Here is a 25645-nt window from a genome sequence, read left to right on the forward strand (position 1 = left end):
CGGACAGGCAGCCAGTGTAAAGACCTCAGAGCTGGACTGATGTGGTCCACTTTTTTGGTCTTAGTGGGGACTCTAGGAGCAGAGTTCTGAATGAGCTGTAGTTGTCTGACTGATTTTTTAGGTAGACCTGTAAAGATGCTGTTACAGTAATCAAGCCTACTAAAGATGAATGCATGGACTAGTTTTTCCAGGTCCTGTTGAGACATCAAATCTTTTATTCTTGAAATATTCTTGAGGTGATAGTAAGCTGATTTTGTTATTGTCTTAATGTGTTTTTCTAAGTTTAGGTCTGCATCCAGCACTACACCCAAATTTCTCGCCTGGTTTGTGGTTTTTAGGTGTATAGATTGAAGTTCTCTGGTGACCTGTAATCATTTTTCTTTGGCTCCAAAGACTATTACTTCAGTTTTGTTTTTGTTTAGCTGAAGAAAATTATGGCACAACCAGTCATTAATTTCCTCAATGCATTTACCAAGAGCCTGTACAGGGCCTCGGTCTCCTGGTGACATTGTGATATATATTTGTGTGTCATCTGCATAGCTATGATAGTTTATTTTGTTGTTCTTTATAATCTGTGCCAGTGGGAGCATGTAAATGTTAAACAGAAGGGGTCCCAAGATGGAACCTTGGGGAACTCCACATGTGATACTTGTCTACTCAGATGTGAAGGTACCTATTGATACAAAGTATTTTTTTTTTTTTTACAGTTTGGATCCACAGTAGTTGTGGTCAACTGTATCAAATGCTGCACTGAGATCCAGTAAAACTAAGGCTGACATTTTTCCACTGTCTGTGTTCAGGCATATGTCATTAAACACTTTGGTCAGAGCGTTTTCAGTGCTGTGGTTCTGTCTAAAACCTGACTGGAAGGCATCATAGCAGTTATTCTGTTTTAAGAAGTAATTGAGCTGTTGAGAAACTGCTTTTTCAATGATCTTACTTAAAAATGGGAGATTTGAGATCGACCTGTAGTTGTTCATTTGTGTCTTGTCAAGATTGTCCTTTTTCAGGATAGGTTTTATTACAGCAGTTTTTAGTGGTTCTGGAAACACACCTGATATTAAAGAAAAGTTGACGATCTGTAACAGGTCTGACTCCAAAGTCTTTGAGACCTTTTTGAAAAAACTTGTTGGCAGGACATCTAAACAGCAAGAGGAGGAGTTCAGTTGACCTAAGATGTCCTCCAGGTCTTTGCTGTTAATAGGGTGAAACTGTTTGATGGTGTTTAAACAGTTTTTCGGTGGACACAGTACATTTCCTGGATCTGCTGTTGATGTATTAATTGCTTGTCTAATCTTTTGGATTTTTTCTGTGAAGAATTTGGCAAAGTCATTGCAGGCCATGGTCGAATGAAGTTCAGCTGCCACTGACACAGGAGGGTTTGTTAGCCTGTCAACTGTAGAAAATAAGACCCGAGTGTTATGACTGTTTTTAGTGATGATGTCAGAGAAGTAGGACCTCCTTGCACTCCTCAGTTGTAAATTATAATTGTGAAGTTTCTCTTTATAGATGTCATAATGAACCTGGAGGTTTGTTTTTCTCCATCTGCGCTCAGCTTTCCTACACTCTCTTTTTTCATTTTTCACCAGTGTGGAGTTTCTCCATGGAGACTTCTTCCTTCCAGAGATAACCTTCACCTTAATGGGAGCAATAGTGTCCATTACATTTAACATTTTAGCATTGAAGCTATTGACGAGCTCATTGACTGAACCTCTGGACAGGTCAGGTGTTAATGGGAAGACCTGGTTAAAGATCTCACTACTGTGTTCAGTTATACACCGTTTTGTGATCACTGCTGTTGATATATTTGTGTGGGCTGAAATTTTACTTTCAAAGAAAACACAGTAATGATCAGACAGGCCCTCATCAGACACAGTAACCTTTGAAATGCTCAGGCCCTTGGAGATCAGTTGGTCAAGAGTGTGTCCTCTATTATGTGTGGCCTCTGTTACATGCTGAGTCAGCCCAAAGTTGCCCAGGGTGTTACTCAGGTCTTTAGTCCCTTTGTCCTGAGGGTTGTCCACATGGATGTTAAAATCCCCAACAATAATTACACAGTCGAAATCAACACAGATCACAGACAGTAGTTCACTGAGGTCATTAAAAAAGTCTGTGCAGTATTTGGGAGGCCTGTAAACATTAAGAAACACAACTTTGGATGGGGCCTTCAGCTGTAAAGCCACATATTCAAAAGACTGAAAACTTCCAGGAGATAGCTGCTTACATTGAAATGTTTCATTAAATAAGACAGCAACCCCTCCTCCTCTCCTGCTCACCCTGGCCTCACTGATAAAACTGTAGTTAGGAGGGGTCGACTCGATGAGAACAGCTCCACTGTTACTTTGGTCCAACCAAGTTTCAGTTAGAAACATAAAATCAAGGCTGTGCTCGGTGATTAAATCATTAATTAAAAATGTTTTCCCAGCTAAAGATCTAACATTTAATAAAGCCAACTTAAGTGTTTTAGAGGTATTATTTGCCCCCTCGTGTTTGGGAGCAGTCTGTGGCACACAAGGTATGTTTAATATATTTAAAGATCTTTTAGAGTGTAGCTCTCTGTGTTTTGACCAGGCCACATGTCTCCACATGTCACCTAAAAGTACAGAAATTTTAAAACCTTCTAGTAAACAGGGTCCCAGCTTCTCCTGGGAAAAGTCACCACTGCCATAATCCTCGCAGCCTGGACCCTCCACACAACACATAAGAGACTGCGGAGACAGGGCATGAAGGTGGTAAGTACCAGTGATACTATAGCTTACCTGCACATAGTCATATCGCAGCTGTTTTACACGTTCACTGTTTCTTTCCAAAGGTGCTCTGTAGATTTGTTTCATTTGGATTCTGTTGCGGGCAAGTACACGACCTAATACAGAAATGCTCACATTTTGTATGTTTTGGAAGGTCATCCTCAATTATGCGCTGCTGAATTTCGCGTAGCCTTATGGAATTATTTGCAATCACCATATTGACTATATGGGTTTCTTGGTCTGCAGTGAACATGCTTCCTCTGCTCCCAGCATCTGGTCGTCTAGCAATTCTGTAAAGTAACAATTTCAGTATTTTTCCATCTATGGTATTGTTGTGTTTCTCATTAGCATGGCAGTGCTACAAATCTTAGTGCAAAGTGACTGTACGAACCGACTCTCATTTCAAAATGTCCTTATGATGCTTGCTACAGTGTAGCGGCTCGAGTTAGGCTGAACCCGTTGGCCAGCTTCCCTCAGAGTCACTCCACGGTTGATTACATGGTCCACTATTGTAGCTCTGATGTCATCAGCAATTCTATTTCTTACTCTTCTTACCCTTCCTCTCCCCCCTCCTCATCCTCCTCTTGCTCCTCCTTGTCCTCTTCCTCTAACTTCACCTCCTTGTCCTCGTCATCCTCTTCATCCTACTTCTTCACCTCCACGTCCTCTTCCTCGGCCTCCTCTAATTCTCACTCTTCCTGCTCCCTCCATTGTACTCCACACGGACAGCTTACCTGTATTATAGTGCTTAGGCTGATTGCAAAGTGAACTAATTATCTAAAACAGTTTTCACATGTGACAGTGTGCCAGACAGTTGGCAAAATACTGTAAATAATAGCCATAAATGTGTATAGTTTTGCTAGGAGTGTGTTGATCATTTGGAAACTGAGTGTAAAGCAGTGAGTTGTGCTTTTAGTTTTGCAAACTCAGTGAGTGGTTTTGCTATAAGTATTAATAGTTTTAGAAATTGTGCTATAAGAAGCACAGTTAGGGTTTAAGCATTCAGAAAAAACTGTAATACGGAACCAAACACTTAAAACCTCGAAGTAGAGTAATCTGCTCTGCTTCTGAGTTTGGTTCTGGTTCTTGTCTCTCTCGCTCCCTCGGCTCTGTCGTGTCTCTGTGTTCGTTACTCTTCCTGTTTTATTTTGGTAGTCCTGTCCTGTGTGCTTCACGTTCACTTTACTTCCTTTTGTCATTTAGTGTCTTCAGTTCAGCTCTGTTCCTGTGAGCCTCCACTTCCCCCATTTATTGTCTCAGCCTCCCCCCCGTCTCCTGTCGGATCATCTTCCAGCTCCTGATCCTGTGTTTCTAGTTTAGTTCCCCTGTAAAGGTTTTGTTAGAGTTTTTCTGCACCCTTCTTTGTTCTTTGCTTGTGAGTCTGCATTTGGGTCCTTTTCTCCACAATGCACGATCGACGTCCCCACGAGTGTCTCACGGTGTGTCACAGCGTGTCACAGAGGCTACGTCCACACTAGCCCGGATAAATTTGAAAACGACATATATGTCTGAAAACGCTCCGCGTCCACACTAGCATTTTCAGTTGTTTTCACAGAGTTGTGCGTCCACATTGAAACGGCCGAAAACGTTTACGTTCCAGTCCTGCGCATGCGTGAAATGCAAGACGATTCGACCTGCCTCATTTCTGTCTGCCGTTTATTTACTTTCCGGCTCTTTGAAACGTCGCAGCAGAATGTCGAGGAAAAGCACCGAGTTTTTTAAAGGGACTAACAATGAGGTGGAGTTGTTGCTGCGAGTAACACAAAAGTACAAAGTTGCAAAAGCGAGTGAGAATTAAAGAATTTGAAGAAAAGCTGTCTGGAGCACGTACAGACTGATATTAATCTTTAATAGGGCTGTCAAACAAAACAACTGCTGTATAATGCCCTCCGCTATCTTAGTTTAATTGGTCACATGACTGCATCATATGACTAACATGTGTCATCGTTTTAAAAAGTCTCAGTTTTTGCTGTCCACACTGCGACCGTTTTCAAATGTATGCGTTTTCGAGAGCGTTTCCAAAACGCTGCGTTTTTTCCTTGGGGAAAACGCCGTCTCAGTGTGGACAGGAGGCCAAAACGGAGAGAAAACGGTGCGTTTTCAAACGAAAACGCATTAGTGTGGACGTAGCCTGAGTGTCACAGAGTGTCACAGTGTGGTCTTAACAACAGCACAGAACTGGTTATCATTTATTGCATCCAGTGTAAAAAGTGAGTTACCAGCCCTGCACTGCCAATTACTTTATACTGTGTGTGGATTATCACTTAGCATGTGATGTAATGTGAATGTGTGTGTCCTGGTAGCACACAGCAGTGTGAGAGGGGACCAGTGGAGGCTGTGGAGGCCCAATCCTCACCGCTCCATTGTGTCTCCATTTTCACACCTTATTATCACATTATAAACGCTGAGGATCCAAAAGGACGACACTGAAGACACTTGGCTTCAGAGATGATACCAGAGGAGAGAAAAGAAAAGCCCTGCTAACACATAAAAGTCATAATAAAACACAATCAATCAACGACTGCAAATATGACAATGATGATGCACAGACCAGAGAAGATGCCAGGAAAAAAAAAGGATAAGCAGTGGGGACAGCCTGAGATCGAGAGCAATGTTTAAACATTTAAGATAACAATTCTGAAAAGATTATTCTACAAAAAATAAGGTAATTCAACATAGCACATATTAATTATTATATCACACAGTTCATGAAGCTTCATCAATGCAGAACTCAGAAAAGTTAAATCTCACCTTTTAAATCTGTCCAGTTGAGAACCAATGAGCTCCACGACTAATGAAAACTATTTTAAGAGAGTGCAGCTACAGGTCAACGTGATTAAGCTCCAAGTCAGTTTTGTCCATGAGGAGCTCGAAACATCATTTAACGTGCACACGCGATAGAAAGGCGCCGCTTTGTTATATGTTGCTATTTCTGGCTCTTAATTTCAGGGTGAGTCTGGTAGAAAAAGTCTGACCATCAAAACTTAGTAGCCAGGTCAGCATCAGCGTGTACGAGCAGGTACACTTACACGGCGTTTTCCCCCTCGCTGTTATTATTTTAGTCTGACTAACTAAGTTTGGGTGTAAGAGGACGCCTGTTAGGGAACGTGAGGGAAAAGTGAATCAGGCACAGCACTCTGATTTATTATGGCAGCAGTATGATGGGAAATAGGGATGAGGGGATGCTGGGAGGTGGGGAACGAGAGACTGAGGTGATGTGGTGTTTGGGGGGACGCAGGAGAGGAAGACAGTGATGGAGGGAGAGAAGGAGGAATAGATGAAGGGATAAGGAAGAAGTGAGGGAGGGTGTTGGCCATCTGTCCAGTGGTGAGAGCGCCGTCTGGCCGGGGAGAGAAAACAGCCCCTTGGCTGACAAACTGCACGTGCACGCTCCTCATTGTGCACACGCACACACATAAATGCATACATACCAGAAGCACACAAAGGGTCTATACACATACTTTAAATATGTGTGTTAACAGTCAGCTTTTCAAATACACACCAGGTTTTTGTCAAATTTGTAGGAAGTGAATAAAACACGATGCAGGCTGCTATAAAAGGCATTTCAACTTTTTTATTTATATATTATCTGAACATGCATACGTGCAGAAAGCAAATATGGACATACTACATACAATGTGCACACAGTCCCCGGGGTTCCCTGATGCCAGAGGTGCGGGCAGCGCCAACTCCACTGCATGCCAACACAACCTGCTGTCATAGCAACAGAGACAAGAGATGGATTTGCACCCCTCCCTCCTCATCACTCGCTTATTTTCTCTTTCTGTACTTTTTTCAAATAGTGTTTCGCCCCCAAATCCTGTACAGTGAGATAAAGAGAGAGATGGGTGATGAAGATAAAGGGATGAGAGGGGCCAACAGGAGAGGCTGGTGTTTACACACCGCTCTCTGTGGTCCTCTGCTACCCACCCACCCTGTAATTAGGACTTCTCTTACGGGGAGAATTTGATGAGGGCGGGCTTCAAAAGAGCGCTGTCGCTGTAAGCTCGGTTATGATCATTACCACTCTGGAGCAGACCTCCTGGCTTGGCCAGTGTGTGTGTGTGTGTGTGTGTGTGTGTGTGAGATGACAGTAATATCGTCCGTAAAAAAGAAAAATTTATATAAGCAGTAAGTAAACACGGCCTTTATTTTTTTATGCTGCCTGAGTTCTATAAAAGCACAAAATTGCAGTTTTATTGACTCCTCATGAGGCTACAGTGGTTTAAAAGTGCCATTTATGACACATTCTATTCAATTTTATACCCATTTAGCAGAAAATATCCTTTAGTGTGTATACAAAAGTGTTTCCAGTCAAAATGACTGCACTGTGTTACTTTATAAATTTTTTACTTTGTCATTTTTCACTTAGTTCCTAAAACACTCTCACACCACCAGAGATGGGCAGTAACGCGTTACTGTAATCTGATTACTTTTTTCAAGTAACAAGTAATGTAAGGGATTACTGTTGCAAAAACGGTAATTAGATTACCGTTACTTTCCCGTAGGAACGCTGTGTTACTGCGTTACTAAAACCATGATTTTTTGGGAGAATGTCTCATGACAGTGACGTAAGCGAGTGCAACGTTCGTGACAACAGCTGTGTGCAGATCAACAATGGATAATATATCGAGTGCGGAGAGAGTATGAGCGTGCAGTGTTTAAAGCGTGGAAGTACTGACCTTATTTTGAGTTTGATTCCATAAAAAGTGACAAAAACATTAGTGTCCGTTGTGCGTGGGAAGAAAACTTCTTTTTAAACCCCTAAACTTCCAGGCAAGCAGCGAGTGCGCTACGACTGTAATGGGAAATTCACAGAGAAACTCGCGGAGTCTTCAACTGACCGCTGCGGCACACCTGCACCAGGGTAAACCTCCGCCTACCTCAGTCCTGCTTTACAGGTGAAAATAGAGCAACTAGCCTTTGACTTTATTTATTTTCTGCTGTGTTTTACTTGCATCTATTTGAAAGTCTGAGTGTAAACACAAAAACATATTTTATTTTATTTTATGTGCTGGAATGTGCAGAAAATAGGTTTAAATGTTAAACAAATTTCTTCCAGTCAGAGAATGTTGCATATAATTTAATTTTTGCTTGATGCATAAAGTTAAAAGATTAAAACTAATAAAGCAAGTTTTAAAAAGAGACGTTTCCATTTGATTACATTTTGTATGATGAATTATGCAGCAAAAGTAGAATTGGGCTGAAAGATCTATCGCTTTATCACCTATTCAGGTTGTAAATTGTGTTTTTAAAAAGTAACTAAGTAACTAAGTAATTAATTACTTTTGAAAATAAGTAATCAGTAAAGTAACGGGATTACTTTTTTGGGGAAGTAATCAGTAATTAGTTACTGATTACTTTTTTCAAGTAATTTGACCAACACTGTGCACCACCTTTCTCCTCCTCTTAGATGCTCCACCCAATCATAGCACAGAGAAGCAGTGGGCCTACTTAATGAAAGCAGGCGACTCCCACGGGTGCTCGGGGTACATTCAGAGGTGTGCGTCTGTGTGTGTGCGCATGAGTGTGTGTCCGCAGGGTATTGATTGAATATTATGACAGCGGTCCCTCGCAAATAACATCTGCGTGTCATCCACTTGCATTCTCTATGGCGCGCGCGCACACACACACACACACACACACACGCACACACACGCACACACACAGAGTGACATAGCTGTAGTCACTTATAGACACACAAACGCACACATGTGAACACACTCTACTGAGAACCATAATCTCTGAGTCACAGACAGTCGCTACGCCAGGAATAACTACACACTCTTTTTCTAAATCACGCCACACACACACACACACACACACACACACGGTTCATTCTTATGTCAGCCACAGAGGCTCGTCCTGCAGTTTAACTACAGGAAATATTCCAAATGTACAGCGCGACTTATGTGGGTCGTTTTCTATCACTCACAGAACTCTGATGATTTTTATTCTAGCCATATAATGAGGGACTGCGTCACACCTGGGATACACAACATGCATTTAAACGAAATTAACCAGTTAGTTGGATGGAACAGCAGCTGTATTCTGGGTACCTAAAGATTTAAACCCAGTATTTGGGGGTGCAGGGAAAAAAAGAGCCTCAGTGCAGACTTTGTGCTTAAACGTCATTATGGCATCTTAACCAGCTTTTTCACTTTGCTGGTTCTTATTGCAAAGTTGCATCCACAGCTATTAGCCCAAAGTGAAACCTTGGATTAAAGAAAACGCAGTACAGAACGAGCACTGTGATTGGTTCCAAATACATATACTACCACAGAGACGATGAATATCCCAGCTTCATATTAAATATTATGAGCTATTTTCACAGAAAGGCCCGAGTGTGTGACAGCACACAACATCAGTGTGGATGTGGAGAAAAGAGGTTTTACACTGTGCCTCTCTTGGGGAAACGTAATAAGCAATATTCCTGGCTGCAGCCTCACTAACCTGAGGACTGTTTATTAACACATACAAATATAAATATATAAACGGGTAGCTCAGGAATAATGAGGTCACTTTGCATATCTGCAGGAAAGCTATATCCAGGTGGTGTGTGTACACAACGTACCGCTGCATGCCTGTGTGTGTGTGTGTGTGTGTGTGTGTGCACGTGAACCCTGGGTAATTAGATAAAGAGAAGAGTCCACGGTGCAGAATGATGTTGCACAGCCTAACCACGCCTAGCTGAGACCCACTAATCACCACTCGTTAGGCTCACAGAACAGTATGTGTGGAGGGTTGTGTATTTTCGTAGCACGGGTGTATTTGTTAAGATCGCCTGCGTGTTTTCTCTCATTAACCACATTAAAATGACTTCATTGAAGTAATTAGTGAGCTAAATGATAATAAGCCATAAACACACTGGATAGGAGAGAGAAAGACACAGAGAACTGATTCCCTCTCCCCTCGAAGAAACGAGATATAAACAAAATGACGGATCTGAGCACGCTCAGTATGGACGCGCTGTCCTACAGGCGCTCTCTGTGAGCAGTTGCCAGGATGTGCTAGTGGAGACACAAACTGGAACACCAAAAATCAAACGCACACAGTCAGCACGTTCATCCTACATCTCTATATATCCTTTGGGAAGCAAACTAGGGAACTAATGAACTCTGGGAAATGTTCCTGAACTGCCCCAGGGTGACAGAAGTGCACTGAAAGAGCGCGCCAAAGCTGGAGGGGGAGTTAAAGGGGAATAAAACATACTGCAATACTGCAAAGGTAAGGTAGTTATTCAAGTGTTAGATTTGGCAGCCAGGAGATGCTACTGTGGCCTGTGTGGGACTCTGCAGCTCAGAGAGACGTGTTTCTGCTGGCCAAGCATACACACACACACACACACGCACACACACACACACACGCACACGTGCACACGCACACACACACACACACACACACACGCACACGTGCACACGCACGCACTCTCTGTGTATCCCCAAAAGAGGCATCAAAGGGCGGAAAAAAGTGTGTTGAGCTTCCAGGAAAATGTTTAGAAATCGGACATTTTCAACACAAAGCTCTGTTCCACATCACACTGCAGACCGGACCATGACTCACACCAGGCTGGATAAGAAACAGCTTCAAGTAAGACATGCATGTTATTATAAAATGATTTATTTTTATGGAACCACTATGAAGGTGGTGAGCTGCGTTTGGTGAGAGGTGCTCACAGGACACCTGAGTGAGAACACTGGCAGGAATGATGAAACAGGACCGGGAGCAATCTTATTCCACATGTTCACAGCTGGTTTGTTTTCGAGGATCTAATTATAAGTCCAAGGATGCACACTCCAGGTTGGGAATGGGTCGCTGCCCCAAGAAGAAGAGTTCAAGTATTTTACTGAAGAGTGACAGAGGAGTGGAGCACTGTCTGCAGTAATGCAGAGCACGGGGTCAGCTCTTCATCTGAGACCTAAGGGGGCCGGTCACGTCCAGTCTCCTGCTTCAACAAAACATCTATGGACACCACTATGCTGTAACATTAGCTTATGTACTAAGCACTGAGTGTAATTTATAGTACACAGAGTGCAGTATTGATCCAGTGGGGCTGAAAACACTTCATTTAATCGCGCTGCTACAAAACGAAGACACTGCTGCTGTGAGCACCGACTGGAGCTCCAAACATGCAGAACCAGAGAGACACAAAGGACGGTGGACACATTTGGCAATGATTGCACACTCAAATGCACACTGACACACACAGACTGACACACACAGACTGACACACACAGACTGAACAGGTGCAGCTGGACACAACAACACAGGCCTGCTCTCTACCTCCCAGGAGAATCACCCCCCCTCACCCTCTGCCTCTTCTTTCTGTGAGTTCTAGTGTGTGTGTGTGTGCGTGCGTGCGTGCGTGCGTGCGTGCGTGCGTGCGTGCGTGCGTGCGTGCGTGCGTGCGTGCGTGTGTGTGTGTGTGTGTGTGTGTGTGTTAGGTGGCTATATTAAGAAGCCCATCTCTCTCGCCTCACCTCCTCCCATTTAGCTCCCACTTCATGTCCCCCCCAGTCTTCATGTGTGTGACTGTGTGTATTTTTTACAACCCCCCCCCTCCCCAGAGGAGATCTGCTGAACCACAGAGTACCAGTCACACACAAATACACACTGACACGTGTTTATGCACACACACACCCCTGGGATGTGGTGCCATAAGGGAGAGCAGCACCCAACGCCAGTGTCTGGAAACAGGATGATGAAAGAGGCATTCACGTCACGGAAGGAAGCAACAAACACACATAAAATCATCCAGACTTGCCACGCAGACGCACACAGATCGACAGAATCACACACTCACAAACTGACAGCTGCTCGCTTATTTTGTTTTTTTGCTGTACGCATGCACACCGACACAAATGAGACAGAAAAGCACTGTGCACTGTCACAAGCAGACAATAAGAGTTCACACACACGAGCACAGAACTGTTTTCCTGTGGTAGCCTTGGGGAAATTAAAACTACATTATGGACCTCCAGAGGAAAGCGGTGAGAGAGTGATGGAGGAAGAGAGAGGAAGCAGGAGAAAAGGGGGAGAGAGAGAGAAAGAGTGAGAGGAGGGCCAGTGTCCTGTTTTTCTCAGCTCTGGCCACCACAAAGCTATTACAAGGAAGCAGGAGAAAAGTGATACAGCCTGCAATCTCTCCTCTATGTCCGTCCTTTGTACTTGGAAAAAATCCTCTCACCTGCTGACATTCCTCACACACTCTGTTTATCCCAACTGGTGGACGGGAGGACGTGTATACTGTTGGCCATTGCTTCATATTTCATAGTCGTTATATTTCAGTCAGTGATATGCTTCGTTCCCTTCAGCAGTCACTTTGGTCACTAGTTCAATCTGGTGACTTCCCACTTTGCTAATTAATATTGTTATCTTATCATTTTAAGCACATTGGATCCTGTTAAGCGCAGCACAGGGCTGCAGTTTGTTGCAGTTTGCCTGCATGAGCTTCCTCCAAATGTTAATTGGTGAAACTCCAAATTGGCCTTGGATGGTTTAAGGTGTGACCCTGTAATGGACTGCATGTCTCACCCAATTCTAACTTCAGGCGGTATTTTGTAAGGTAATGATCTTAAAATAATCGAGAGAAAATAAAGACCCCTATGAGCAAGCACTTTGGCGACAGTGGGAAGGAAAAGCTCCCTTTTAGCAGGAAGAAACCTCCGGCAGAACCAGGCTCAGGGAGGGGCGGGGCCATCTGTCACGACCAGTTGGGAGAGGAAGACGGGACAACAGACGCACCGTGGAAGAGAGGCAGAGATTAATAACGACTAATTATTAAAAGCTAAGTAAGTGGAGAACAAAGACTGTGCACCGTGGGAATCCCCCAGCAGCATAACTAAGGCCGGATTCAGGGTCACCTGATCCCGCCCTGACTATGAACTAATCCTAACAGCAGAGACAGCGTCTGTGTCCCACATCCAAACTGGGAGATGGTTTTAAATAGTTTTAAATATGCTCGAAACCACAAGTTAGTCTTCAGTCGGGGTGATATGGTACTAAGAGATCTTTTATTCAAGGTCCTCAGAAAGGCCAAAGATTTTCTTATTGCTCCAGTTTGAACCTCTGACCAGGAACATAAAATCCACCATCTGTACAAACGCATTCAGAAACTGCAGCGCTTGGATATGCTCAAACACGCTTTCCTAATATTGACACAGATCTGACAGGTGCAGGAAACATGTTCACGGCTCGGTTTTGTCACCACATGTGTGTGTGTGTGTGTGTGTGTGTGAACACTTGCATATACACACACATTCACACACAGAAGAAGAACAACAATGAGAAGGTCTCAGCTTCTCAGTTTCAGCTCAGGGACCTGACAAATCTTTTCCATGATGACTCACTGGATCGTTCTGTGTGTGTGTGTGTGTGTGTGTGTGTGTGTGTGTGTGTGTGTGTGTGTGTGCGCGCGCGTGCGTGCGTGCGTGTGTGTCACTGTAGTCTGCAGCAGACTGTCAGTGTGATTTGAGGAACACATGATTCCAGAGAAAGAGGACAAGTTCATCACCAACAGTTTATTAGCACATGACCCTCGAGTGCGGTCCTGCTCAGTTGGACATCACTCATGACTTCCTCTCTTTCACCCAAGACTGAAATACACGGATCTTATAAACAAATAAAAAACACTGCTGCTATTTCCAACTACGTCTCTCATTTCCTCTTCTTCTCCTTCTTCCAGCACACTGGGAGAGCCAGGCAGCAACAGAGCAAACAGGGGAAGGGGACACGTTGTCTCTGTGTCCCGCTGAGGTGTGGCACGGACCGAAGGGAGAAAGGAAGGAGGGTTTCAGGGCACCTCAGGGGGCAGAAAGGCCAGGAGGAGGAGGAGGAAAAGAGAAGGGGAAATGTAGGAAAGGGGAGAATAAAACTATTCGAGTTGCCCTCACACTCCCTCCGCCTTCACTCAAGCAGGCCTTTCCAAACTCAACACACATTTTCCAGAGTAAGTCAAAGAAAGACTGAGGGATGGAAAAATAGCCTAGAGGGCTGGAAGTTTATGAATTAGGAAGCAGGATAGGAAGGTATATTTCTCCTTGTTCCCTTTCTTTTTTTGCTATTCCCTGTTTTCTCACCCCGTCCTTTTCAACATCATCTCTCAGGGAGCAAAGGAAGCGAGGTCTTCTTTCTTTCTAATCTGCTCGGGTAAGATGTAGGCAGCAGTTCTCGCTCTTCACCCCCTCCCTCTCACACATGCAAACTCATCCTAATGTCGCCCCAAATAAACACTCAAAAGGTAAAAGCACAAGCAAAGAGAGGGACAGAAAGAGAGCACGCAGATCACGCAGTGACATGGAGATGCTGGCAGTAACATCCAACCTGAGAGAGTGGCTGAGTAAGGGAATATAGGACAGTGTGTTTTTATGGTAGGAAGAGTTTGAGATAGGTGTGTCTGTGTGTGTGTGTGTGTGTGTGTGTGTGTGTGTGTGTGTGTGTGTGTCATGGGACTCTAGCTTCCTGCAGGAACTGACACACACAGCAGTTCTAGTGAGCCACCCAGGACCTCAGTCAGCACCCCCCTTAACACGCACACTCACACACAGCCGCACACACACGTAGACCTGTACAGTGGCCCCTGGAGGAGAGTTAGCACAGTTTTGAAATGGGGGGGGCCAAGGATGGGAGGGTTCGGCACGTCATAGACACCCCAAGGGTCATACTTTCCTATCCTCCTATCCCTGCAGAGCTTAACGAGAGACGGGGCGAGAGCGGCAGAGAGAAAGAGAGATAACTGCATATTTACCACATTCAGCAGTATCTTACGTCCCTGCTGGGATCCAGTCAGAGGAAGTGTTTAACTGTTCTCTGATGCGCTGCAAACCGGAGCAGCAAAACTAACTACAGCTGACAAACACCTACAGTAGTCCAGCTGTTTCTGGAAAATGTGGACTTTGATCTTTACCGAGCACCAATCACAGCACTGAGGAAAACATCGCCAACGTTGTCGTGCCAAGCTTAGCATACGGGCCCAGCAGCTGCATCGTTTGCACACGTGAACCTTTGACTCATTGCAGCAGTTGTGAGTCTGGTACAGGGACGTTTTCAATTGGAGCAAATCACAAAAGGTGTTTTTACAGAAAAAAGGCCGTGAGGCTGGAGTTTCTCCGATTGCAGTATTCCATGAAAGTAACATTAGTGCAGGGAGATTCAGTTCATCTGTGTTCATCTTCACTAACAAGCCCTACACCTTTAATAAACAAACAGCTTACACCAACTCTGCAGAGAGGATCACTACAACAACAAGAAAGCAGCTTCTTTGTAAACCAATTAGAAATCTGCCCTGTTCAGACACAGCTTCATGGTGAAGGCCAAATGTGACCTCTGTACTGAGGTGCCAAGGTAACAGCAGCACATAATAAAAGAGGAGGCTCTGTGGCTCTCAGGGTGCAGGTCCGCTGTGGCCCGAGCCTCTGGTTGCTCCCGTGGTGGAGGATGCAGGCTGGCAGGGACCGGTGGCTCCCCCGTGACACAGGCTTTAACGTCAAAAACACCCTCTGGTCTGGGATTAACCACCAACTGGACGACAACGTCTCCTTCAGCCTCTTTTTTCCATGAAGTCATTTAGCATTGTTTTCAAGTTTATTTTAGAGAAATACATTTTCTACAAATGATAAATAATCGTGTTAAATACTCAATATTATAACAACTGACCAAAATAGTCAAGATCATAATTTTGCCATAATTAAACGATAGGTTACTGGAACTAATGGACAAATATCTGCAGATGAATCAGTGGGAAAATGACTGGCACTGACTTATAGAAGGTGCTAGCAAATGAAATCTTACAGTGTAGCCTGAATAACACAAAATCCACAGATGCACCAGGATTTGGGACTGAAGCATAAATAAAAGACATCCATCTAAACCTGTGTGTTAATACACCTCTGAATCATACCTGAATCACAGCATGCCTTTATCCTGTCCTCCTCCTCTCGCCCCCCCTGAGGCGGAGGTTTCTTCCTGCTAAAAGGGAGTTTCTCCTTCCCACTGTCGCCAAAGTTCTTGGTCATAGGGGGTCATATGATTGTTGGGTTTTTCTCTGTATGTATTATTGTAGGGTCTACCTTACAATATAAAGCGCCTTGAAGCGACTGTTGCTGTGATTTGGCGCTGTGTGAAAAAACTGAATTGAACGTATTTATACATTTGCCATCTTTAATACACACGATTGTATTTCGTCATTTCTCTTTAATGTTACACGTGAACCTTGAACAGCAGCTGGTTCTGCGGTTCATCTCCTATCGAGGCAAAAGGCTGAGCAACTTTAAATTTCCATCTCAGTGTTTAAACACGAGCCAAGAGGAGATGGGAGGGAGACACGAAGACTAAGGAAAAACTAAATCTGAGAAAAAAAAATCTGCCGTCTTTGTCTTCCTCCTAGGAAATTACCAAACCACAGAGAGCAGTGAAAAAGCACACAAATCTCTCTCTATTAGAGTATTATTGAGACTGACTCCTGCTCTGCCTAGCTACAGTTCTCTGTCTCCTCTTTCCTTCCCCTGAACCTTCACAGTCCCCTCGATCTTTCTTCTTTGTCACTAAATCTTCCCGTCGTTTCCATTTTCATCACCTCAAAGTTACCCCGAGTAAACGTTACAAACGGCCTGCTTGGACTCACCCGCACACAAACATACGTCATCATGCATCTGTGTATGTGTGAGACCACTGTGTGTGTGTCTGTACACTAACCGGTCTGAACAGTTGATCCATCCCAGGTTCCTCCACACTCTGAAGACTCTCCTTCTTCGACAGCTAGAAAAAAGGAAACAGACACAGAAAATCAAATAAACGGTGGTTTAAACCTGCAGCTAATTACAGAGCCACCGTCTGCAGGAGAGCAGAGGAGCCACACAATTCAATGATCATATCACAATTTTAAATAAAACATGCCGTCAGGTTCTCTCTACAACCAAGAAAAACCACCTTTGTGATTAAAATGAAGCCGTGTTTCTACTTCCCGTCTCGTGGTTTCACTGTGTGCTTTCGTCCAAGCATCACAGACACCAGTCAAGTCTAAGGCGACTCCTTACCTCTTCTTACTTTCAACCGAGCGTGGGAGCGCCTAAGGACATCGGTATTTGTCTTTAAACAGGTTTATTCTCTGGAGCGAATGTACTTGAACTTGAACCTACAAATAGACCAAGGAATTAACAAAACATGACAATGACAATGACCTGAGATCTCTCAGACTCGCACACACAGCTGATCAAAGCTGGATTGTCATACCGACTTCCTGGGTACAACAGGAAGGAGGGAAGTACAGCTGGCACACAAACAGGAAATGGCTAGAGCCACCACACAATGGGATTTCCCGTCCGCCCCCTCCCCGACACGCTGTGCCTCACTTCTCCCTCGCTCACCTCTGTCTCTGATCCCTCCAAATGTTTTGTTCTCACCGGTGACCTCCGCCCCTCCACATCTCTACACCTCTCCTAATACTTCTCACTCCATGTCCTCATCAGCTCCCTGGTGACCAACCTCATCCTCACATCAAACCTGAGCCGTAAGCTCCAAACAAAGCCAGAAGCTATAAATCAGCAAAGCGTTCCTCTTAAAAAAGAAACTAAATGTCTGCATGAAAGTGATTTTTGTAGATGAATGCAGAGAGAGGAAATCATTTTTATAACAGGAAAAAACAGCAGAGCTGCGCCACAACTGGACCCATATAAGCACACAAACTTTAGCTCCTCCCATTAGCTGCAAGCAGCGGTGCAAACTCACACCGTGCTGTAAACATCCAAATGCTGATGCACACCGAGCAGTGCAACACTCTCAAATCTGATGTTTTTCAGACTCCACATCATTTTCTCTAGCCTAGCATGCTTAGTGAAGTCAGAAAGCTGCTGTGTCTATAAACTCGGCCTGGTTTGTGGACTCATCTTATTTGACAAAATAATAATAATAATGATAATTGTCTGCAGGACTCAAACGTTTGGATCAAGTCTTCAACATCCCTGTTGGAGCCAGATGTGGACCACAGAGTGCTAACAAACTAATGGATCCCTGGACAAACACAGGAGTCTGACGTGAACACAGGAACCTCCCACCGCAGCGAATACGACTGCCAACGACAGCAGAGAGAAACATACGAGACACGTTAGAAGAGACAAAAACTAGAAGAAAAACAAAGTACGTCTGCTGTGCCACCTCACAATGACCAGTACGTTAGCTCCCAGCTGAGCCCTGAGTGGATGCCATGATTCATTAATACGCTTCAATATGATTTTTCCTCCTTGATGTCACATCGTCTGGGTCACGTCACAGCGCCCTGATAAAACGCTGCTGTTTCAGTGAAGATTCTCGTTGAACATAAAGGGAGACGTTTATGACTTACGTGCGTCTGAATCAATGGTTTTCGTTTCGAGGTTACCGGCCCCGACCTCGGTCTGTCTGAACTGGGCTTCCCCAGATCTTGTGACAACTATTTTTTTTAAACCACTAAAAGCTGACATCATAATGAAAACCATGTTCCTGTGGTAGTTGGGAGAGTTTGAGATTATAAAAAGACCTCGTGGTAACTTTGCCTCAGATAAAGGCCCATTTCTCCTGATGAGACTGTGGGGAATACAGTGTGTTTCATTAGCCAAGCACACACAGCTTTATTTAGACTCCCATATCCTCCCTCTGTCCCCCTCAGAGACAAACACACCGTTACTGTGAACCCTGTACACACCAGGGGGTCGGCGGGGGTGTACGTGAGAAGGATTAGCTCACAGATACTATATCAGTCAAGAGGAGGGAGTATCTGACTGTGTACAAGTACATACGTGTACATGTGTACCTGTAATTTGGGTGCCCCATTACAAAAAAAAAAAGACCCACTTAGAAAGACTCTTTGTGACCTGTGGGGTTAAAAATATAGCAATCAGTCATATGTTTGCACATGTGGCGCTCCATCGCTTCTCTTCCGGCAGCACATCACACTCCTCTTCAAACTCTAGCTCAAACTCGCACAGTGAGTCGTTTAACAGCTTAGCACTAGCAGCTTCCGACAGGCACAATCTCTCGTTAGCTACATGTTAACAGACAGGTGTATTTTTGGCAAATGAAGTTGCAGAACTTACATCACTAGTGAGAGAAAGTCACAAGCATTCGTGTCATTTCGTACCAGTTAATTGTGATATTGATTTAAGATGCTATCACCAAGTAACATGATCACAGCCCAAAATCTACAGACACTGGCAAGAAGGCAGAAAATGACTGAGACAGCAGATGGCTAAAGATCAAACAATCCGACACGCCGCAGAAACAAAAACACAAATGAAACCCCCGGAGCACGACACACGGGTGACACCATGTAAGAAGGAAGCTTCTGGGAATCCTTGGAGCATCAGCACGCACGCACGCACGCACGCGCACACACACACACGCACACACACGCGCACACACACACACACACACACACACACACACACACACACACACACACACGTGCTGTTGCTTTTACTAACCCCTGAGGCACCTCGTCTATGAGTCTATGTGAGTCCTAGACGTGTGCTTAAGGACGCCTATCGAGTACTATAAATAAGAACACCTGGTTTACTGCATGAGCATAAACACAGACTATTTGGTTGTGATTTGGTGGCCTGAGTACTTCCCACTAATTAGCGTAAATACAGAATATCTCACCTGGTTGAGCAGGTGTAGGGGCCTGGGGTCGAGGTTGGCCCACGCTGTCAAACTCACTTTCCATCACGGGCCACATGCGACACACTTTGATCTTAAGTGGGCAAAACCAGTAAAACTCTCTTTTCTGTCAGTGTGAGTTTAATGATGCATTTAATCACGGTGATATCGTGATATAAGAAAAAACTGTACATCTCAATTTTTCTACATGAAAATGCTGAAGAGAAACGCTGGTGAGGTAAAAGAAATCAATCTGTCAGCACAGTTCTTCTAACAACTGGTACAAAAGTTCATTTCCTAGACTGTCCTGTAATTATGAAACAGAAAATTCGACCATTCAAACACTGTGGACACTATAAAGAAGTATACAGTGGACAACTTGGACATTTCTGTCATTCAGCTGTTTATCTTCTACTTAATTACTTTGGTGTAGTACGAGTGGCCGTGGGGAGGTCTATGCAAGTGAGAAACGTCCAAATGTTACGCCTTCCTTTCTAAAGGTGTCCAGTGGGCTGGACTGGAGTCTTTGCTGGGCTGATTCTGGCCACTGGGCCTTATGTTGGGCACCCCTGACTCACCTGTACACCAGCAGACAAATAATCAGATGTAAACACATGCATAACACATACACAGTAAGTGACAGTACAGCAACACTCCTGTCTGCATTATAATGGGCTGTCACGGTTCATTAGCCAGTCAAGCATGCGATTATACCAGGGCGTCCACAGTGACAAAACACACACGGACTCACAACACCGGTGTCCGGGTCAAAAACGTGCAGAAATTAGACAACGAACCATCAACGATGCAATTAGTCTGCACAGGCTGAGCCCGTTGGGTCGTGGAAGCTCTCAGAGCCCAGGTTTGTCTCGGAGCGCCTGCAAGTTGCCGCTGTTGGACGCTTCAGTAATTAATCCTCTCTGCTTCAAAGACACCCAACAAGTTAGATATTCAGAAAAATGTGTTTTTGTGACAAATAAAGGCTGCAGAGGGGATGATCGAACACCTGGGAGCAGCCTGGGAATGTGAGTTCTGTCATACGCTGCAAATATTTCCCCGTGTACCACAGTACCTCAGAGACAGACTGCAGTACTGTGACATATACTACAGATTGGATGGTAGTCGTCCAATCCTCCGTTTTTCATTTCTGCACATCAGATTTTAGAAAAGCAGCAGAGGAGGGCTGCAACATGAAGTTCTGCCTCTGCATCATGATCGTGTTGTCATAAACAAATATTTACACAGTTGTTGTCACTGGCACAGTTATCCACACACACTCTACCTCGTTCTCCCCTCTCTCCTCCATTATTGGCATCCTCTCCCCCCCTCCCTCGTCTGTTCTACCTTTACCTCTTCAGTATTTTCCTACCACCTTTCTTTCATATTTGCTCCTTTCTTAAGTGATTCTTGGATCCGTGCTCAGCCTCCATGCTTTTTTCCTTCGCTCTTACTGCAGCACCCATTTAAATGTATTTCCTGTTCCCCTCTCTCTCTCTGTCTTTATCTCTCCCACCACATACCAACTCGCTTCCCTTCTATCTTTGTTTCTCCTTCTCTGCTGTCCCATGAAAGCAGTTCCAGTCTCACAAAGCGAATCCTTTGTCTTTTCCCCTCCTAAACAACACATGCACAGTATCAGGGCCATTTATTCCCAGAGCAGCCCAAGGCTCTGGTGTTCCCAGATCTCTTTGACGAGTGGGTCACTCTGGCCAATCGCGCACCGGCCAGACAGCCCAGAAAGGCGGGATGTGGGTCACTGTAGCCAATGATAGGCGGATCCTTTTCCCACAGGGACAAGCTGATTGACAACTAGCGCTGGACAGGAGTCAAGAGGGTAATTGTCATCCGACTCTCTCCCTCTCTCTTTATCTGTCCGTCTCTGCTTCTCATCCTAGACACTCATTTTTTCCCGTCTACTCGCTCTCCCTCTCTTACTTCCCCTTTCCAACTCACTTCCTTGCCCCCACACCCATCATTTTCCCTATAGCACCGATGACTCTCTCATTGGCTGCCCTCCCTTTCCCTCAGGAACAACTTGGTGACGCTACTGGCCGAGGGCTGATGCCAATCTACATCCCCAGCATGCCCCTCGGGAGACCCCCAAACTTCAATGGCCTGTGTCACACACACACACACACACACACACACACACACACACACACACACACACAGAGTCAGGGGACAGGGACAGAAGCTGATTAACCAAATACTTTTATCAGCAGTAAAACCGCTCTCTCTGCCTGCCTGCATTCTGAACAAAACAGCCTTAAAACACATAAACACACACAGACACACATCCCAAGCACTGAGCCATTGGCCAGAAACACCAGGCTAGTCTGAGGTTTGGGACAGCGTGTGTGTGTGTGTGCGTGCATGTGTGCTTTTGTTTGTGAGTGTGTGTGTAAAGGGACAGAGTTAGCAGAGGGCTTAGATGGATGGCAGCGAGAAAGAACAACAACCACACAAAGCCTGGCGGACAAGCTCCATCGCCCTCTCTATCTTTCTCTTTCCTCTTTTTCTGCTTTCTCTCCTCTCGTGTTTTTTCTCTCTTTCAATCCGAATTGTTTCTATCTGATTTCGTTTGACAGATTTTGAAATGCTCTTAGCTTCGGCGATCATTTCTTCTTTCCTCTCTGCTTACAGAAGTCCTCGTCTTCGCCGTTTTGTCATGAACAACCTCTCTGTTCATTCTTTTATGTACAAGGTCATTGTGATTGTAATCTCTATCAACAGATTCTGCAAATGAATATGAATAATCTGCAGGCGAGGGACCAGTTTTTCTGATCCTGGAAGCCTTCTGGTTTCCATTTGTCATCTTGGCCAGCCAAGTCTGAGCCAGTTTGGTTGCAGTGATATAAACAGGATATATGGACCAAGTGCAAATGAGGAATAAAGCATCAGACAGCTGCTTTTTTAAATTCAGTTCCATTTGTAAACAATGACTATTCGTTGCCCGGGTATTCATTGGCTACACCGGGCAGAGGCGAGTCAGAGCCATGTGGGGACCGTGGACCAGTAAAGGTCAGTGAGACTGAACGACCTCACGTTGGCTGATGCAGAGCGGGTGGATCCCAAGTTAAACTTCTTTTTTAACTTTGAGGTAAACAATTGAACCGACAGCAGCGACGCATATCAGCAATATATCAGCGACAGTGACATATAACAAGGCAGCAAATGCATTACAGTGTTATTTAGGCACACGTGTCAGTGAGCGACCTGCCATCAGCAAGACAGTGATGCAAGAGTAAATCAGTCCCTGTGCGAACGCCCCTCTAACCAGCAGACTAACCAGCGGTGCCCAAATGAGTCACACATCCCAGAACTTACCAAAATATACCAACATAACCACGCATGCTTTGCTGCTGTCACATATTTCCAGGGCTGCTGTAGAAAACAATCATGCTGCTGTAAGAAGACTTTCCGGTTTTATCTTTTAGTCCTGCGACTCGCACGAACTCATCTGTACAACAAGGTTTTTAAGGGCTTCCTATTAACACACACACACACACACACACACACACACACACACACACACACACACACACACAGACAGTACAGAGCTGATGTTCAGGGCCAAACAACACAGCTTGAGATTAAAGAGCCTCTCTGATCTGACATTTGTTTTTCTGTCTGTCAGAGAGAGTGTGGCGGGAAGACGAATCGATAGCAGAAGAGACGTGCAGAGGAAGAAAGAGGAAGTGAAGGAGGGTGTAAAGAGGAGGATAAAAAGGCGGTGGAGAAGAAGAGCAGAAGGTGAGACAGAGGTGAGAAAGAAAGCAGCAGTGAGGAAGGACGAGAGGTGAAGGAGGGCAGCGAAAGGAAGCATAAGGAGTAGGACAGGAGGAGGAGAGGGAGAGCATTTCTCCAGAGTACCATGACTCCAGGGAAGGCTCCAGAAATAACTGAACTAGAAGTTTCCCCAGCAGCTTCCACTCACCATTACAGACTGGTACACACACACACACACACACACACACACACACACACACACACACACACGTCATATGAAGGTACAGAGTTCACAGAGACAAGACTGAGCAGCAACAGACCTGAATGATGCCAGAAGGAGATGAGAGACATGATGAGGTACAGTTGGTGCATATTCACACACACACACACACACACACACACACACACACACACACTACATGAACACTAAGAGGAGGCGGGGCTGCAGGGTGGAGGGTACATAATTGCCTTCTCTTGTACTACAGGCTCAGGAGTGCTTTTTGACTGAAGACACCAATTTCACGCTAAGGCATTATTTAGCTTGATACAAACTTGATTAGGCTTTACAGAGAGAGAAAGAGAGAGAGAGGAGAAGGGAAATAAACAGCTTTGTGTCATACCGCATCGCTGGCGGACAGATTAACTCGCTAGTCACGCTCCTTCTGGGAGTAACAAGAAAAATATACAGACACAGCGCGTGTGCGCTCCGAGCGTGGCTGCTTGTTTGTTTGAGCAGACGTGTAATCAAGCATCTTAGAAAATGTACTTTCCATTTTTGAAACCTCATTTTTAAAGAACTTTATTCAGACTTTTGGGTGTTTCATGTTTTTGCAGGTAAAATTAAAACCGAGTTAGACTTTGAATCCCAGCTATCGTTCCTCGGGACGTTCCATCTTAAATTATGGAACAGCAGAACTATCTGTCCCCACTACTGCAAGGAAAATGATCAAGAAGTTCATGTTTGGTAATAAATCCCGACTCCTGAGCCAAATCTTTTAAAGGTAAGATAAATGTCAGCCTACTGCAGGCCCACACCTGCACAAATGTTGCACCTGAAAAGCCCAAAATTATGTCGCGTAATACAGATGAACTGCACAAAGACTCTAACGCTGGAAAACTGTGTGTGTGTGTGTTTTACCGACTGGAAAGCAGATCCTCTGATTTTACCAATTACTGTGAAGATTGACTGAGACGGACCGAGTGAAACCTTCAAGCTTCACCTCCAAAGTTTCTGAACTTTCAGAAAGTACTACCTGCTAAAGGGGAGAGTTTTTCCAAGTCCCAGTGGTGGAAAAACAATGAGTTTGTCCAAAGTTTCCTGGTCCCTGAGGAAAACACAGCTATAAACAGCATCATTGTGTCAGGACTGCTAATATTTAGACTCCGTCTCACTTTCCAAACTAACTTCTTGCTCTAAATCATCAGCATGTCTGTTAGACCCCATTCCTACTAAGCTGTTCAAAGAATTTATCTATATTAACAGGATATCTACCACGAGCTTTCGAGGTAGTTGCAATTAAACCACAACTTAAAAAGCCTTTGCTTTCTTTACTCTCCAGTTGTCTTAGCTAATTATGGACCAATCAGTTTCCTTATTTCTTGAACAGATAGTTATCAGACAGCTACGTTATGTTTTCCAGAGGAACGGTTTGAGAAATTTTAGTCAGGATTTATTTATCACAGGTTACAAACAATCTTCGATGGCCTCAGTGCTCCATTCAATGCTCTGCTAATCACATTATTTTGAACCACTGATATTAAAGGAAATGCCTTCCAGTGATTTGACTGGTTTCTGCCTAACAGACTCTAATTTCTCCATATAAATGAATCTTATTCACACAGTTCAGTCACAGGCTTCTGTTCTGGGCCAAGTACTTTACATCTGCCTTCTTTAGGCAACATTATTAGAAAACATAGCATCCATTTTATATTGTTATGCAGAGGATACCCAGCTAAACGTATAAAGTATCTATACAGTCAGATAGCACAAATTATTAGTTGACAGTCTCCAGAACACTGCTGGGTCTTTGCCTTACAGTATAAAGGTGACCACTGTCATGATTTGGCACTATATAAATGAACCTAACCTTAACTGAATTGAATTAAAGGACAAGGCTGCAGGCCACGTGCATTTCAGCTGAAACTGTTATTGTTCTCTGCTGGATTCAATTGAGTGGCTTAGAAAGCCGAGAAACAAGAAATATATTTACAGACATTCAGAGAAAATTGTCCACAAATGTAGTTATTTTACTGTTTAACGTTCAAGAGGAGAGCAGAGGAGACCTTTGACCTTTAACACACCTTTATTGCATCAATACTTCAACTCACGACCATAACTGAAAATGAATGCCAAATCAACATATGAACAACCCTCCCCTCCCACCATCAACCCCACCCAAATACAATAAACACAAAAAACAAAACCAAACCAGAAAACACTCCATTCGTCTTTTTTCAAAAATTCAGAACTAAATCATCATCAGTTATTTTGCACAAAACTCCATCAATGCCCCAAATAGAGACAAACTCTTCAATGTTGG

The 25645-nt window shown here is 44.3% G+C and overlaps 1 protein-coding gene across 5 annotated transcripts in view; it reads right to left on the reverse strand.

Moving 5' to 3' along the window:
• The window catches only part of znf423 (zinc finger protein 423), a 131345-nt gene that overhangs the window by 90889 nt on the left and 14811 nt on the right, over positions 1-25645 (reverse strand). For all 5 annotated transcript variants that reach the window (XM_019361973.2, XM_005463055.4, XM_005463054.4 and 2 more), the window contains exon 2: positions 16440-16502. In XM_019361973.2, coding sequence (XP_019217518.1) covers positions 16440-16502 — 63 coding nt within the window. The remainder of the gene's footprint in view (positions 1-16439; positions 16503-25645) is intronic.

This window comes from Oreochromis niloticus, linkage group LG7 (genome assembly GCF_001858045.2).
Source record: "Oreochromis niloticus isolate F11D_XX linkage group LG7, O_niloticus_UMD_NMBU, whole genome shotgun sequence".
In the NCBI taxonomy this organism is placed as follows: Eukaryota; Metazoa; Chordata; class Actinopteri; order Cichliformes; family Cichlidae; genus Oreochromis; species Oreochromis niloticus.